We start from the raw sequence: 19,423 nt of genomic DNA on the forward strand, positions 1-19,423 counted from the left end.
ACACACACATACACTCCCTCGCCTTCTCTATCTCTCTTTCTTTCACACACAACCTCTCTCTCTCACTCTCACACACACTCCCTCCCCACTGCTCTCTCTCTCTCTCTCTCTCTCTCTCTCTCTTGCTCTCTGACATGCATATCTCACATTAATGCACATGTGCAGCAAGTTTATACAATATGGAGGTGACATGCACAAACACAACATCTCCATACGCGCATACGGAGCAGCTTGTGTGAGTGAGTACTGCAGTCACAGAGAGTTCTGACTCGCCATCAGCACTGCCCCCTCTCTTCAACTGCGATGGGTATGGTGCCTAATGATCCTGCACACCGTCTCGACGTTACAGAATCAGCCAGGTAGCCCTAACTTTGCCCGGGAGGGAAGCTACCATCCAGTCCCCCCTCTTCTGTCCTCCATCCTCCCACGAAGGGCTCCTCCATGCAGGAAAACCACTCCCCAGCCCCGACGGAACGGCGCAGAGACGGCAATGAAGACTAATGTGGGAAGTGCTCTCCCGCTGCCCAACTCAACGCCACGTTCACATCACCATTCTCTGCACTTCTCCCCTGCATTATGTATCTTCAGTTTTATCTATCAACACTCTGGGGTATCGGGAGTGGGAGAGAGAGTGTGTGTCATTCAAGTACTGAAAGGCCCACATTGGACTTCCAAAACTGGCAAACTGCGTTGAACTTTTCGGTTTCGGTTTCACGTATTGCGTCATACAATTAATAAAGTCCAGTCCTGTTAGTAAGCTTTTCTAATTTTCAGGAGAGCCCATCTGTCAACTCCACTACAGGACAACTAGTCTACAAGGAGAACCCACCTGCCAACTCCACTACAGGACAACTAGTCTACGAGGAGAACCCACCTGTCAACTCCACGACAGGCCAACTAGTCTACGAGAAGAACCCACCTGCCAACTCCACGACAGGACAACTAGTCTACGAGGAGAACCCACCTGCCAACTCCACGACAGGACAACTAGTCTACGAGGAGAACCCACCTGCCAACTCCACTACAGGACAGCTAGTCTACGAGGAGGACCCACCTGCCAACTCCACAACAGGACAACTAGTCTACCAGGAGAACCCACCTGCCAACTCCACTACAGGACAACTAGTCTACGTGAAGAACCCACCTGCCAACTCCACGACAGGACAACTAGTCTACAAGAAGAACCCACCTGCCAACTCCACGACAGGACAACTAGTCTACAAGAAGAACCCACCTGCCAACTCCACTACAGGACAACTAGTCTACGAGGAGAACCCACCTGCCAACTCCACTACAGGACAACTAGTCTACGTATTTCAGCAGGAGCCTTTTCCTTTCAGGCGCTAGTCTATTAGCAAGCGCAAGGGGAAAACAAAAATAAACAAACAAACAAGCAAAAACCACAGCTGTGTCAACAGCAAATGAAGCATGACATCACAAAGGAAGCGCACATTAATACGATCCCAGGAAGAGTTCTTAGGGCTGATTACTCTGAATCGGAGCACCAGTAAAGCATTCATTGAAATGCAAAAAAAAACCAAACAAAAATAAAATCATTTATTTAAGAAAAGCTAACGGTCAATTCTGCTTGGATAAATGTGGCCATAAAACTTCATTATTAGGGGCTGGATTTAATTTAGGTGCATTATCAGCCGAAACACAGCTTGTAAAGGCACATTGCTCTGGGATTGCACTGCGCCTCTGATTTGTTCCGCTTTGCCATTGTTTAAAATTTTGTCTCAATAATGCACCTCTAAATATGTATGAGCTGTCACACAATTTTAACTGAATTATCATAATAACTCAACACATTAAGAATTTAATGTGATGAGGTGTGAGGGGCGTTATTTAATGTGGATTCAATTGGGAACGTTGCATTTATTCACACATAATTAAATCAGAATCATTGCCACTCTTCATAAAATGTTGGCAGTAAAGCTCCTATCCAGCCTGACTGAAAATACACGCTCTCAGTGATATAGCAGGAGTCAAAGTGCAGCGACCGTGGAAAAATACATCATTTATTCCATATAAAATTATACTCATGTTGCTGTAAAACACATACCTTTATGACATGTGCTTGAAAATCAAGGTTCTGACATCTTAATTACTGAAATATTAATGGAGCCAAGTTTGAATACGAAAGTAGCACTACCTCTCACAAACTAACTTCACCCGACTTCTCTGACTTCGAAATATGTGCAAATTCCTGAAATTGCTAAACTGTGAAAGATAAAAATACATTCTCAACTGTATAACCAAGCTGATAATTTGGGCCAAATCTTAATGTGAAGTTAAAATAAATAGATTAAAAAAAGTTTAAATGCAGAGAAAGTATCTCAAACTTGCCGGATCAGAGAAAGCACACAAAAAGGATTCCAAGGTGGGTGGGGGGCAATTGATGTAAATGTGTCTGGGACAAATAAACAATTTATTATATCTCGGAATCAGCTGTATTGACTTCAACACGTATTTTGAGTTCTAGAAACTAATCAAAATAGGAGAATATAAACTCAGTAGTGACATGAAAATTATTATCTCTACTCCAGATATGAAGGGAGTTGTGTTTCTTTTTTTCCGCTTCATTTTGAGTGCCACCAAACCATGTTTTTGAGAAGAACGGCTCAAAAGTTTTGTTGCGAGAGTTACCTGAGGCTGGGAGACCACCAACACTGGGCTAAACAAACTCCAGGGCTATAACTTGTCATCTTATCTATAAACCCTTTAAAACTATATTTTTACTCTGAACATTACTCTTGACATTAAGACATACAGACCATGAAAGCACAACTTATTATGATAGAACGGGTCACATATGATATGATACAGGCACACATTCCACATTACATAGATATTTGTGGTTCTGGGATGAGATGCAAAGCAGGTTTATTGGCTTATTCACCCACACAGGCTACCCTGAACACCAATCCTGAGCCGGCCAGGGAAGGATAAGCTCTGCCCACTCAGTCTAGCTCCTCCCAAAGCCTCTTCCTATTCGCTAACAACAGAGGATTTCCTTGCCACCGTCGCCCTTAGATTTGTGGGGCTCTCCTGTTGGGGTATTCTGCAAAGCACATTGTGACGAATGTTTTGTGAATTATATTATGAAAATAAATGGTGATAAAATGGCGGTGGTTTAGCTTGAAGCTCTCTGATTTGTACAGATGAACTTCAGCCTGTGCTGCAGGTGGCTCTGTGGACCCAGATGGGAATTGGGACCGACTGCTCAGCACCATGCCAAAATGGCTGGAGCTTAACATGGGCCGTTACACAATGTATTTTTAAACAAGCAGCTATAGCTTTCTGCATGCCTACTTAGTCTTTGTCATGGACCTATTCGTATTCATTTTTACCGAATAAGACAGAAGCCATCATGGCAACTCCCTTTCTTGAGAGCCTTAAGTCTTAAGGGATTGATATTGAATTCATCCATTCGATGCACCACAAAACTTGAAGCTATGGCATAAATAAATGGCCATTAGATGTTTACCTGCCCCGTCGCCGTATTGATCGCGCTGATTAGGATCCATTATGGGAAGCCACAGTGATTTGTTGCTTCACACACAGAGGCTGTTACTTTAATGATGTTTCTTTTCTTAACTCCAGCCCCAGGAGTTAGCTACCTGCCAACAGGCTAGCTGAAATTAAGGGTCTCTCTGACATTACCGCTATAATTAGCTGAAACACCTGTGGTGGCCTTTAGAATCAGGCAATCTGTTCATCTCCTCTTGACTACAAACGATGAGAGCGAATCTTTCCTGAATGTAGTTACTACACATCTCTGCTGTGAACCCAAAAGGCTGAAATCAATTTTCTACTTATATATATATATTGCTTTTTTCACTCTCTGCCACAAATTAATTGCCTGAAAACTGAGTCTCTGATGTGTAGTTCTTCTCTAATTTGTTTGTACACCTGTTGTGATGCTGGAGTCCAGTATGCAAGACTGCCATCAGCCTATAATACCAATACACATATGAAAGGAATATCCCAAAAGATTTTAATGGCTTAGCCTCCTCATAACTGAAATCATTGAAAACACTTTCTAAATGAAGTTACACTACCAAAAGCCGTGCTCACTTGTTTTTACCCCATTTGTATGACCAAAAGACAGCAGAGACTATGTTAACCCTATCCAATTTAACCAAAAAATCCCAAAAGAAAATTTAATTTTCTTTACATTTTGTATCTCTTTTAATAGAAAATAAGCTTTCCTGATCATTCATGTGTCCGGACAAAAAGATATGCAGATGTTTTCTACTGGGAGAGTATTTGGGGACACTTGAAGACATCTGTGTGCACTCTTGGGAAAACTCATGTGGAATTTGAATGGCTGTCAATGTCTTTACCATATGTTTTACACAAGTTAACATCACGTTTGTGCACAAATATAAAGTAGATCGGTTTGTCCTTCAGAAATTCTGATATTCAGTGCTAAACTATAAAACAAGGTGTTTTGTAATGTTTTGTGTACACTGTATCAACATGCTCTGGCATGAATTTGTTCTGTCTCAAATGTCTGAATGGTACAAGCCTCTTCCTTAATTTAGGTCTTCAACCACGTGTGTTCAGTAAATAGTTTTTTAGATATTGACACTTTCATAGGACTAGTACAAAACAGCTGGAAATGTCCCCTCTAGGGGGGGGGGGGGAGTGGAAAGGGTTAAGTCCCCATATCATGTGTTCCACATGATTTCACAGTTACGGGAGGGGTGTGAACTGTCAGGATCTCTACAGTCAGAGTGAGCACAGGCACTCATAGAGGAAGTAGAAAACGTAACTACCGGAGAATAGAGAGTGGCGGGATGCCGTTCGTTTTAATACAGGGCTGAACTCGTTCATAACTTAACTTGTAAATTCAACACGCCGCAGACATAATCCGCAGAGAGCTCCCAGCATGTGGAGCAGATAAAGCTGGCGTCTGAAATCATTCGCACTGCTACTCGTCTGCGTTATCGTCTGGCCACCGAGCACTGCAGCAGCGCAGAATTAGCATACGCGCGGTTTTCTGATTTTCTGCAGTGTTTCAGGCTGCTAAGTGTGCCCAAACTGCACAAAAGTCTCAGTGTTGTTTTCTACATAAGCATATGAATACATACAATAAGTATAGTATGTTGTGTGTCTCCACAGCAGTGGTCTCCAACCCTGGTCCTGGAGAGCTACTGGGTTGTTACCCTGCACTTAATCGATTAGTGCAGTTAATCACTCACCTCACCTGCTTACCTGGGTCTCAACAGGGTGCTGTTTTAAGGTGAAAACAAAAACCAGCAGACCCAGTAGCTCTCCAGGATCAGGGTCGGAGACCAATGGTCTACTGAGTGAATATGCAGAAGTACTCCAAGTCAACAGCAGTGCCGGTGGAAAGTGCCGCATCATTGCGCGGGTGTGGATGCTCCACACAGTGAAGCCTCTTCATCCAGCTCCCTTCTTGCACTTGCCTGTCACTCCCACGACGTCCAATCCGCCGCAAAAGAGCGCTTCGCAACATCTCAGCGTTATTACACGTCTGGGATATTAGCATGGCGAGAGAGACTAATTGGCTGAAAGTGCTGTGAAGTCACACTGCATGCTGGGAAGTGAAAGCCTGCGAGAGAGCGCGCGGTGTTCACACCGTGGCTCACACTTCCCTAAATGTATCCTCGTGAGATCACAGAGATCCCTCCTGCCTCCCAAAGAACCCTGGCCCCGGTGACAACCGACCCCATTTAACCCAGACTGGCAAGGAAGGAACTGGCTGGGGTGTGTGAATGAAGGGGTGCAGCTGGAATCTCATTTAGGGGCACATCCCCCTAAAGTGCTTCGGTGGTCTCAGTTTAGAGCAGTGGTCTCCAACCCTGGTCCTGGAGAGCTACAGAGTCTGCTGGTTTTCGTTGTTTCGTTGCACTTCATTAATCAATTAGAGCAGTTGATAACAGTTAACTCACCTATCTGGTTACCTGGGTCTTAAGAGGGTGCTCATTTTAAAGTGAAAAAAAAAACCCAGTAGCTCTCCAGGGCTAGAAACCACTGGTTGAGAGACACAGTCCACAACCTGGTATAAAGTTCTGAACATGCCAGTGCCAAGTGATTGACGATGACATGTTGGAGGACAAGTGGCCATAGCAACCCATAGCAACCCATTCATTCTTGTGGTAAAACACAGGGGTTAAACTAGGCATAGATGGCATGGCATCCATTGATTTATGCATTGCTAAAAGCAGTAACAAAACGGAAATAAGCTAACAACATGACTAGCTAACAATCCTATAGCCTACACCTACACCTATAAACACAGGTGTAATCACACACTCACTCACTAACGGTAAAACAATTTCTGCACACAGCATAATTCTAATAGGAGTTAGGATATAAGTACTCATAGTGCCACAACATCTATTAGCTGATGTTGTTGTAAAGTACCTGGTAGCTGGCTAGTTTGGAGTTGGTAAAACTGGTCCTTGGGATTTGTCAGCTCACTGGTTAGCTTGAGTGTGAGGAGTTATAGTATATGATAGAAAGCATTAAAAGTAAGCTTACCAGTGACAAAGTGACTCTAACAAACTCGTATATGTTCCATTTTCCCTTGTGTAAGATCTTGCCTACTTATATTGCAAATCCACCTTTCTCTTGTTTCTGTTGACAACCTTCAATTGTCCTATCCCTGGTGGGTAATATATTTTGGCAAACAATATATAAAATATTATATGCTTTGTCATTGACCTGACATTTAAAAAAACTATATTTTTGGCGGAAAAATACATTTGTTTCTACGGACAGCTTGTCCTCCAACATAGCAGATGAGTCAAGTATTAAGAACAATCCTTAAAAAGGATTCACAAATTAAGTTTTAGAAAACAGCTTTACCCAGTTTTCTAAAACAATGAACATTTAACCTCCTTTTCCATTCTGCAAATTTGATTATCTGCTGCAATTACTGCGAATTACTGTAATCTTTTAACTCAGAGTGTCATCTGTTGTCCACTGACCCAAAGCCAATGGGAATGAGGATTGTTCTGTCATTCGCTGACCCGTAGCCAATGAGAACGAAGATTGCTTACTACACTGAATTCTGTGTGCTGTAAGTCTTGAAAAACAGTGAAGCAATCGCCCCAATGGAGGTCAAAGCAATCAAGCTGTCTGCTCTCATTCCCAGCTCAAGTCCTCCACTGCACTGCAGCCCAAAGGAGTTTAACTTCTATCAAATGCAGCTCACCTCCCAGATCTCAGCTCAAATCTCTATAGGACAGAGCCCCAGGACTGGGCTTGAGAGGCCGTCAGTCCCAGTTCTGCTAGCTGGTGCACTATCCACCTCTATCAGTCTCTGCCTCCACCGGCTCTTTTCCCCACAGGCTGTTTTTTTTACGTGATGCTTTGTTTAGCTGGACTAAACACATATGCATGCACACACGAGCGTAAACACAGGCAATATATACGCAGTAGGAAATGCTGTCTCTGTTGTACTTCCAGAATATCCTGTACACGCTTCATTTGGCTTAGAACTGGTCACAAAGCAAACAGGGATAACCTCAATGACAAAGTGTGCTTTAGACAGGGTAAAATACCTCTATGTGGCTCAGTGGAAAGTAAGCACACAGGTACACTTTAGACAGGGTAACAGACCTCTATGTGCCTCAGTGGCAGGTAAGCACACAGGTGCACTTTAGACAGAGAAACAGACCTGTATGTGTCACAATAGCAGGTAAGCACACGTGCACTTTAGACAGAGAAACAGACTGGTATGTGTCACAATAGCAGGTAAGTACACAGGTGTACTTTAGACTGGGAAACAGTCCTCTATGATTCACAGTAGCCCCATGAAACGCAGGACACGTAAATCGAAGTCCCTATCTTAATCATTATCATTCAGCCATCTCACTCCGGATGCAGTGCTTGAGTGCTTATACCAACAAGCCTCCATCTGCTGTCTCTTTTAAAAGCACAATTTTCATCCATTTTCTCCTCTGTTTTTCCAGCAGCTTTTCATCTTAGTCATTCACTATTTATCTGAGCAATAATAACATTTATTAAATATCCAGGGAGGTTGGGTTTGCAGGTGACAGAGGTACAGAGCGAATGAAAATGGGAGCGGAGTGAAATGAAAACAGAGAAGATGAAAGGAAGACAGCTGTTGCTTCTTGTGTTTTTTATGGGTAAAGGAAAATAAAACATTTAGGGATTGAAATGAGCCACTTCTGCCACTGGAAATGGGGGGGGGGGGGGGGGAGTTTAAAGGGCCAATGGCACTTCTACCTTCCTTGTGAATCCCTGTATCCCGATTAACCCGCTAATGCCCCTATAATTGCAACACGTATGGTAGAAAACGTTACATGCATTCCGTCCACTCTAAAACATGAGGCAAAATATTAGGCAAAGAGTCCATTGTCACACAAACGCATACGGTCTATATAGCAACCTATAAAATAGTTTCTTTCTTTGTGTTTTTCATTCTTTAGCTCTCGCAGCTTTAATTTAGCAAGAAATCAGTAAGTAGGCTATATTGCATATCACAACTTTCTGCAAAAATGGCAAAGGAAGCAGAGCATAACAATGAGAAATACAGCCAAACACAGAGGAGCTTTAACATTCATGTGTTACGGTCCTATGGACTAGAGGTTCAGGCTAATTTAACAAAGGAAGGGCTTCCCCAAGTGCTTTATAGGAACATCAGTGACCAACCACAGCAGCAACAATGACCAAGCATCTTTTTAAAATCACTTAATTTTGTTATCAATCACGAATAACTGCATTAGACGCCAGTATCTAAAAGCAGCGCACGTGGTCCCTGCAGTATATGATCACACGTATGATTAAAATGTTCAGGAATAAACCTTTTGAAGATTACATGGTAATACCCATCTAAATATGTTCCACCTCTCTCATATTGTTAATATGTCATATTGAAGACATATTATTCATAATCAATTGAAAGGGTAAGGGTAGGGGGAACTCTTCAATTTTAATGGAGTAACTTAATGTTGCTGGCATAGGACAAAAACAGACTTTTTAAATAATATAGTTGAAAGCACTTAGATGTCAGACTTCCAAGTAAATCAAATTAAATGAGTGGCATAAAATGGGTACTGAAGTAATCTTTTCTTACTGTTTTACACAATCCCAGTTCCTCATGTCATCTATGAATATTAGCTTTGTAGACGACAGCTTTATTCAATAGCCTGATGATAAAGGACACTGGGCAGATGCTAACCATGTCAAAAGCCTTCATTGGATTACTTTAAAACCGGGGGAATTGGAGAAATATGTGCTGACTGACCTCGTGTGGCATTGCCGCTAATAGTGCATAAAACAGCAGTGAACTCAGAAACACTGATAAAACCAGAAAGACATGAATTTCGACCGATAATTTTCTCTGAAATAAGTCCCAAATTGGTGTTATTAACAATAAATTAATAAAATACTTTGACTGTGGTATGTGTCAGAATCTCTTGGGTTGAAAGTGGTTTAGAATATGCACTGATGTCGAGTAATTGGCTATAATCTGCCTGTAAATAAAGGTCCCTCCTCCCCCCCCACCCCACAACAACTGAGGGGAAACGCTGTCCCCTACTGTTATACTGTTATAAACCCCTATTGTCATACTGTTATAAACCCCTACTGTTATACTGTTATAAACCCCTACTGTCATACTGTTATAAACCCCTACTGTTATACTGTTATAAACCCCTACTCTTATACGGTTATAAACCCCTACTGTTATACTGTTATAAACCCCTACTGTTATACTGTTATAAACCCCTACTGTTATACGGTTATAAACCCCTACTGTCATACGGTTATAAACCCCTACTGTCATACTGTTATAAACCCCTACTGTTATACGGTTATAAACCCCTACTGTCATACTGTTATAAACCCCTACTGTTATACGGTTATAAACCCCTACTGTTATAGTGTTATAAACCCCTACTGTCATACTGTTATAAACCCCTACTGTTATACTGTTATAAACCCCTACTGTCATACTGTTATAAACCCCTACTGTTATACGGTTATAAACCCCTACTGTTATAGTGTTATAAACCCCTACTGTCATACTGTTATAAACCCCTACTGTTATACTGTTATAAACCCCTACTGTCATACTGTTATAAACCCCTACTGTTATACTGTTATAAACCCCTACTGTCATACTGTTATAAACCCCTACTGTTATACTGTTATAAACCCCTACTGTTATACTGTTATAAACCCCTAATGTTATACTGTTATAAACCCCTGTTCACAATAATGCTTTTTCAATGCTATTGTTCTTGTGACATTTATTGTGTCTACGGAGATCATTTCCCCAGTCCAGCAACTGAAGTCACATAATTGCCACATAATTGCTGACAGCCATCCCGAGATATTTGGCCCGGGCACTCCTGAACTGATTCTAGAACGCCTGCTTCAATTGTTATGTATATAAAAAAGAAAACACAGACATTGATCAACACACTGGCTGAACAGTTAGAGTGGGGACCATGTTGTGCAAACCTACGATAACTGCCAGTATCTAGCACGACTCATACCAAACAAATAACCAGGCAATGAACAACAATGCATACACCAACCAATAAGGTGCTACTGAGAGTGATACGAGTATTTCACAGGGGTTGTCAAGTGCGAATCTTCCTTCACCTTCCTTCACTTGTACAGCTGTAAATGTGTACTAAAATAATCCAGGTTAACTACCCTGGTGAAAGGTATAACATGCTCCACGTAGGAATCAAACCCCCATCAGTTACAGTTATCAGGTACTAGAGTCCTAACTGTACTACACTGCCCCCTCCCATGCAAAGGCCCGTGTACATGCTAAGTTCTTGTGAAACGCTGTCTGGTGAAGAGGTTTGGCAGTTGATCAATAAGAGTCTGCAGTAGACTAACAACCTCAAACATATCTAAATGTCTTTGTAAATGCCCCCCGGTACATAGTGATATTTTCACTAATCTTAAATAAATTAAAAAATAAATAAATACACTGAGAGAAACTACATTGCGAATGAATTTTTTTCCGCCAAGTTTATAAAGAGCAAGTCCGTCACATCAGTGTTAATTTCAGTTAGCTTCTGTTTTCGGAGCCATTTTTATGCCTCTATACGCCACATATCATTTTTCTGTTTCTCATCCACATGACATGTGCCTTGAGTTCTTTTTCATCTTCGGGTAAATAACATGTCAAAGACCTCATTTCCATTTAAGACAGCGTCTGTAAGGAATGTTCACACTCATAATTGCCTTTGAAGTCATTTCATAACAGAATTGTCTAATTTTCACGTCAATTAACACAAACTATGCTAATTAAAACTAAACACAATGGAATGAATACAATAGAAGATGAAAGCAATTGCATGCAACATGAAATACATCCTGCAGCTATGTAATATGGATTTTCAGGGCTGCAATGAATGGCTTGTGTAGTTTATACAGTGTAGTTTATAAAGTGATTACAAGTGGAACATTATCTGAACAAACAATTACATGGAATAGGACATTTACCCAGCAGGTAATCTGTGTCATTAAAAACTGTAAATAAATAAAATACAAATTGTATTTATAGATCTCTTTTAGGTGAATGTGAACCGTACAAAATACAAGTCATCTGACAGTAATTACACGATATAGGAACTCACACTAAGTACCTGGCTTAGCGATTAGCCATAAGGTGAGCCAAAAGCTTTTTCATCAAAGTACCTTATTGTAATTTTGGCCACATTTGTTTCACATTTGTGAATTTGGAGCAAGCAATTAGTCACATTTGAGAGCTGCCAATCACATCATAAGCTATTTGCCATATTCCATTTCCATATTCCAAGCTATTTTGCTGCTGTAAATTAATAGAGCAGGTAAACAAAGTACTTGGACTGTCAACTTTCAATGTCGAAAAATGTTGAAATACAAAAACTGAAAATCAAATTGGGTTTCTTTTATAGAAACAAAACATGTTTTTCGTTTTATGCCAGAAAACGACTTTTATCTCAGTAATTGATTATGGAAATGTTATTTACATGCACTGTTTAAAACATGATTTGACAGTGTTTATCATGCAGTACTAAGGTTCATGACTGACAAGACTTATTGCACACATCACTGCACCCTGTATCAGACTGCCCTCACTCTCAGCCCGTAGGCAATACCATTGGTTGATTTTGATTTAGAGAGCTGTCCTAGGCCAGATCCCACTGTATTTAAGTTCTTTGCTAGAGTGGACAAACAAATTCTAATTGAACATCTGTTTTATTTGTTATATTTTAAGCTAAATCGGCCAGGATTCCCTTTTAAAAGGGATGTAAATCTCAATGGGATTTTATCCTGGTAAAATAAAGGTAAATAAAATAAAACATTTCAGGCCAAGCCAACCATAAGCAAATATGTTTAACTAAGCTTGTTAATTCGTCCTATAATTACCACTGCACAAATTCCATCAGAGAAACATGTACTATATAGTCATATGATATGATATTATATTATAGCTAGAATGGTGACTGACAATGTTGTGGTATTTGACACAATCCCACTGTCAGAAGATAATTTAGTCTAAGAAAAAAAATTCCAAATGACTTCAGTTTCCAATTATTCTATGGTATATTAAAGGGACATAGCAACAGCAATTGCTTTGTGAAATTAGAATTAGAATTATTTTTTCATACATCATGTTGTTTAAAAAGTTTAAAAAGTTATATTCGACGTAGAAAATGCTAGCGAGTTCATTTACAAAAAGCTTAACTCTAGAGCATGTATTAGCACTACAGAACACATTTGCCAACAGAGACATAACTATTGATATTTTCTGTGCAAGATCATTAAAAATGCAATTTATGGAAATTTATACTCCAAGCTGGTTGGAGGCTGAGGACATGGGTGGACTGCTAAGCAGACAAAATGAGGAGCAAAATATATAATATAACCACATAAAAGAAAAATACACAGCACAAGGTTTTTCCTCTTTCAATGAGTGCACACTGTGTCATGGATAGTTTTGCCTGTGGAAATTAGTATACTCACTATATACGGAAGAGTTTGCATAAATACACACACATACATACAGTATAGAAGATACTCAGGACCTAATGATGTCTATGGGTCACAGACTCAAGTACAAAACATGACTAATATAATTTACATTAAATTCATATGTCCCAAAAATGAGGGCACCCTGAAATGGAGGTGGGGTCTATGTATAAAATGTGCTGCAATTTGAACATGGTGAAATCAACGCGTATTAAACCAATCAGTATAATACCCTTAAATAAAGCTGAGAATTCTTAAGTTATACTGGCATAACTGATGAAAAGGCGAGCATTGCTGGGCTGAATGGCCTGTCCTCGCCATTACCTTATGTTATGTTATGTTAACAGCTAATTTAAAGAATGCATTTCACTTAGTTGAAATCCATGACTATATACGCCTCGCAATGGAGCGCCTGGTTAATAATAAAGGAAGCTGTAGCCACTTTCACAGCTTCATCCGAAGCCGTTAACAGCCGAAGCCGTTAGCGGTAATTTAGCCGTTAGCGCTCACCATACTCGCTGTCGTAGAACACGATGAACTTGCTCCAGTGCAGCTCGGTGACCAGGCGGAGCATGACGTCGTTGAGGCGGACGGGCGGCCGGGCGGCCAGCGTGTAGCGCTCCCCGTCGGGGCTGGGGTTGAACTGGCAGGCGGTGCGCGGCGAGCCGTCGCTGTTGCGCTGGACGAACAGGTGCGGGATGTGCATGGCGTCCGTCAGGGACTGCAGGGCGCTGGCCGACGCGCAGCCCGTCGAGCTGACCAGCGCCAGGATGCCCTGCGTCATTAGCTCGCATGCTAAAGAGAGACGGAGAGACAGAGGGGAAGAGGTTATTAGCTCACGTGCTAAAGACAGACGGAGAGAGAGGGGAAGAGGTCGTTAGCTCACATGCTAAAGAGAGACGGAGAGACAGAGGGGAAGAGGTCATTAGCTCGCATGCTAAAGAGAGACGGAGAGAGAGGGGAAGAGGTTGTTAGCTCACGTGCTAAAGAGAGACGGAGAGAGAGGGGAAGAGGTTGTTAGCTCATGTGCTAAAGAGAGACGGAGAGAGAGGGGAAGAGGTTATTAGCTCACATGCTAATGAGAGACGGAGAGAGAGGGGTAGAGGTTATTAGCTCACATGCTAAAGAGAGACGGAGAGAGAGGGGAAGAGGTTATTAGCTCACATGCTAGAGAGAATCAGAAGGAATAGGTCATAAGCTCACATGATAGAGAGAAAGATAGACAGATAGAAGAGAGTGGTTATTAGCTCAAGCTAAAGAGAATCAGAAGGAAGAGGTCATTAGCACCCATGCTAGAGAGACAGACAGAGTGGAATAGGTTATTAGCTCACATGTTCAAGAGAGACAGACAGACAGAAGGAGGGAAGAGGTCATTAGCTCACGCCAAAGGCATAGTCAGACACAGACAGAAGAGAGGGCCATCAAACAAACACAGACAGGATAAGAGAGATTCCTAGCTCACACACCAAAGAGAGAGACAGATAGAAGAGAGGGGGTATTAGCTCATGCTAAAGAGAGCCAGACAGAAGGGAGGGAGTATTAGCGAGACAGACACATACACAGAATCACCTATAAAAAAGACCACACTGACCAATACAATCTATACTTTGACCAGTCTGGCCATTCTCCTCGGACCTCTCTCATTAGCAAGGCGTTTCTGTTGTCAGAACAACTGCTCACTGGATGTTTTTTGTTTTTCTACAAACTCTAGACACTGTTGTGCATGAAAATCCCAGCAGTTTCTGAGATACTCAAACCACCCATCTGGCAACAACAATCATTCCAAGGTCAAAGTCACTTTGATCAAATTTTTTCCCCCATCGTGATGGTTGATGTGAACATTAACTGAAGCTCCTGATCCATGCCTGCATGATTTTATGCATTACACTGCTGCCACATGATTGGCCGATTAGATAATCACATAAATAAGTATGTGTACAGCTGTTCCTAAGAAAGTGCTTTGAGAGTGTGAACTCACACAGCAGTTTACATTGACTGTATGAGTGCGAGACACCAGTACAACATGCCAAAACATGCAAAAACCCAAACCCCCAAGATCCATGCATAATTGAGATTTATTTACTGGACAAACAACCATATCAGATCTGACCACAAACCAGCATGGTATCTTAACATTTCATATTATCCCTCTGAAAAGCCCGGCTAGGTTTGGAGGGTTCACTCCAGATTCTACAGCAGCTAAGGTGAGGATGGTGATTCTTTTCAGATTATTACACGTCGAGTGCTTGATTCTGATTGGTCACTTCATGCATTTCCATATCACACAGAAAGAAGTGTAGTTCATTTTTTGACACGAATCAAAAAAATGTACTCTACTGCTATCTTGCTTCATAGCTTACTCTAGTACACCACAGACATACAATCACTTTATATCAATATTCAGTGGAAAATTGTTGACTGATTTCTCTGTAAGATTACTTATAATGTAAGAGGAGGGATAATCCAATCCGAGGTGGTCAAAAAATAAAAATTGCCTCCGCGTCAATCGTAATTTTTTTACAATACATCTCTTAACCCAATTTTGCCAAATGAGATTTGAACTTTGACCTTTGTGTTTTCAAAATGTCCGCCACTACCGTCAATCCCTCCAGCACCTGCCATCGGGTATCGAACGGCGTTCGTTCGATCGGGTTCCCCTCCTCTCCTCTCCGTAGCAATGATGTCTCAGCTAATTGAGTTTTCTTGCCAGTCTAATTATTTTACAGTCGTTCCAAAAGAAAAGTCTATCACGGTTCGCCTTGTTAAAAACGCACAGGATCAATAACGGTGAACAATCTAGATAAGGTGGGTAGTTCAGAAGGAGGAGACGGCGTCGTTTCTCATGGCCCGTCGCCTGGAATGAGGACAGCGGCAGAATAATCAGTCTGGCTCGGGCTCCTTATTATTCCAGCCCAAATGAGTTTGGATTCGGATTTGCACTTAATTAACCCCCTCTTCTGTGGTCTGCGCAGATTGGATTTCTCCTTCCGATAGGCTGTTAGACCTGAGAATGCGGTAGGCAGGAATCCAGAAGCATCTGGAGCCTTATTAAAACGTTCTGCTCCTACACGCGCACAGCGAGGTCCAGGAGGCGAATGCCCTCCAACAACAATGTGGATTTTTCCATCAGGAGTTGGCAGCTATGATTCGCAAATTAATTGCGAGTGCTACATTTTCTCTTCGCAAATGCTGCTGCATGTTTGTTTGTTTTTGGATGGGTGCAACCGCGCTCGATCCAGATAGTGAGCGCAGTCACATTAAAACTTGCACCTGAATTTGATCAAAAGAGCTGAAATATACTGCTGGTATTGCCTTATTAATTATGTTTCTTCAGACACGGTTGGGCAACTTCAATTTTGCCAAAACTGTGTGTCAAGAGGGACACAGACACCTTAATTTAATTGCGAGTCGAGATTAAGGACTAAAACCGACTGAATCTCTACCTCTGCTGGTTTACTTTATGTGACTACCGTGAACAAAGTTACGATGGGTCTCACAATCCTGCAGGTTCATTTATAGAGCTCACATTTCAAACGCCATTTTGGATCCAATTCCCTAACCCTAACCTTTACGTCAGCAAGTCTCTCAGTTTAGTGCTCACAATTCACTGTGATAAATGCTGTATTTTTTTAAACAAAGTGTGTCACGGGGTACCCGTACCTGAGCCCAGTGATCCCCATGTACATCAGGGAGACCTTTGCCTATAAACCAGTGAGACCAAACTCAGAATGGGTAAGTCAAAGCTTACACTCACAGGAGATTGCTTTCATTAAAATGCACAAGTTATCTGCAAACAAAAATATAATTTATCAGATGTCTCTGTGACTGCATTACAAAATGATATTAATGCATTCCTTTGGGTATTTTGTTGATATATGCATTTACAAAAAAAACATATCGATCTCCTGGTTAAGACTATGCTTCACTTAAAACACCTCAACTACATACCAGTACTGTATACTAAATTCATAAAATAAAGTGCATTTCTATTAGTACACTACAGCTGCCAGTCGAGACTATGAAGGCCAGACAGATGTAAAAACCACAGTGGGCAGAAAACCAATTTCAGGAAAACTGGAGATTCATTTAGACAATGTATTATGCAAAGAGCTTCTGTAACACCTACAGGTCAAATCTATTGTGAAGTGAGAGTCTGAGTACACAAGTTTGGCTCGGTAATTGTGCAAGTTCATACAATCAGCAACTATGTCTGAAATACCTGATGCAAGATATTTGGTGGAAGCACAAAGGCATAAGGGCAAAGGAAAACGTCAGCGGTATGGAACCGTTACATTGTGCCTACATATGCTGCAACAGAACAGGTGAGTCACCCTAGGACACCAGCAAATAAGGGGCTATTAGCGTAACGAATTGAAAGCGTATCTGCAGAGTTGCAGTGGTGGGCTAAATCATTGTAAATCACGCGCTTGTTGAGCTTGCTTACTGAATTTCACTCATGCGAGATACAATAAAGCCTTACACCAGAATCGGTAATGAGGAAGCTTTTTTTTTTCCCAAAGACACCTTGAAATGACTTGTATTTCCTGTCAGTCACGTGATCCCTGTGCGCCAGCCATATCTCCCCGCCTCTGTGTCCCCACTGCACCCCTCTGCTTACAACACCAAACTCCACAGCTTTGTAAAGTTAACCCATGTGTACACAATACAATATAATACAATAAATACAAATAGCCCATACATAATAAATAAAGATTTCTCATTACGACCAATGGATGTCATTCGAGCCCAATCCTGTTCTGTGCCGCACTGAACCAGTTCTGCTGGACCAGAAGATATTTAACACTTTTTAATCATCAGGATAGAGTGGAGGGATGTCAAGAGTCTCAGTGGAGGAATATTGAAGCAGGAATAATGATGGCTCTCAGAGAGTGAAGAAAGGACCTTGGAGTCCACACTAAAGATAATTATGATCTAATAATAAGAGGGAAAGGGCCATGAAGCCAAAATTTGCCAAAGCCATCTGTCATGCGACTAATATCTTTAGGGAGTGGTCGTCTTATCATACAACATGGATATAGCATCTCGGCACACGTACCGTATACTGAAATGTCACTGAATTAAACATAATAACCCGAGGTTCAAATGCCTTAATAAATCTTTATTAATATGTATTCAAGATGTATTCATGTTGCAATAAACATCATGTTTTCCAAGAGGTTTACAATGCTGTTATTGAGGTCTGAGCAGACGCAAGTAAATTTTATATAGAGTAAGTGCATTAGTATGATTCTGCAGTAGAATCCGTGACTATAGCTGCAGGGTGTCAGATACAATATTAAACTTTCATGAGCCATGAACAAGCCATGTAACTGCTCAGCTTAATAAAACATGGTCTCGAGTATTATACAATGCTAAAATTATGAATGGAAAGTGTAATTCTTTAATATCAGAAAGTGGTGCAGTTACAGGTCAGAGCTCAGTCACAGAACCAGAGGGAATGCCATCTGTTAGAGAGACAGAGAGAGAGAGAGAGAGAGAGAGAGAGAGAGGGTGGGAAAGAGAGAGAGAGAGAGGTGGGAGGAATGAAAAAGGGAGGAGAGAGGATGGAAAAGAGAGGAGAGAGAAAGAAAGAAATTTTCGCTTCACGAACGGCAGCAACCGCTAATATACCTGCTCGCTGTCTGCAGCAGACAGGAGAAATGTTAAATGAATTTCCCAAATGTCACTGTTTTAATAATGCTCAATCAATAGCACATACAACAGTGACAACTTGAATCTATTCAACAGATCTGTTGATTCGATGGCGATGTGTTTGCATTCATGATCCGAAACCCTCTGCCATACAGAAAATGTTTCAGAATGAATCATGCAAAACCCATCATTAACTATCGGGTCATGAACACAGCAGCGTAGCGAACTACAGGGAAACGCAATTGAGTTTTTAATAAATTGTCTATTTGTAAAATGCCTGTTGCATATTTGCAATGTCAACATTTGCTTAAAGAAGCTAAATTTTTTAAAAGATAAACTATTTTGAATTGCAGAGGGAGAACTGAATGGCCAAGGTTCTACGGTCTACTTTCAAAACCGTGTCATTCAAGGGTGTACATCATATGGACCTTATCTGCTTTTCAGAGCCATTCCACACCTTGCATTCAGTACATATTGCATAGTCACAAAATGTATTCATCACACTCCTGTAAGACTGCTAGAATGATGCGCAATTACAACTCAATAATGCATCAATAAGTGCATATCACTGCATTGATAGATACACTGGCATTATAGAGAAAGGGATGCAAATGGAAAGTCCTTCAAAAGCCTGCTCCACTAGTACAGAAAGTGCTGTTGTTTGTCGCATATGTGGCTCTCACCCTTTACCATCCAACAATTCATCTTATTTGCACATATCCTAATACGTACTCATGTTCAACCATCAACTACAAACCACGCATTTAACAACAAAACACGATTATGT

At 41.3% G+C, this 19,423-nt stretch overlaps 1 protein-coding gene across 2 annotated transcripts in view; it reads right to left on the reverse strand.

Moving 5' to 3' along the window:
* grid1a (glutamate receptor, ionotropic, delta 1a) overlaps positions 1 to 19,423 on the reverse strand; it is a 298,200-nt gene that overhangs the window by 143,346 nt on the left and 135,431 nt on the right. For both annotated transcript variants that reach the window (XM_061228002.1, XM_061228001.1), the window contains exon 3: positions 13,495 to 13,779. In XM_061228002.1, coding sequence (XP_061083986.1) covers positions 13,495 to 13,779 — 285 coding nt within the window. The remainder of the gene's footprint in view (positions 1 to 13,494; positions 13,780 to 19,423) is intronic.

Source organism: Conger conger, chromosome 18 (genome assembly GCF_963514075.1).
Source record: "Conger conger chromosome 18, fConCon1.1, whole genome shotgun sequence".
NCBI classification, from domain to species: domain Eukaryota; kingdom Metazoa; phylum Chordata; class Actinopteri; order Anguilliformes; family Congridae; genus Conger; species Conger conger.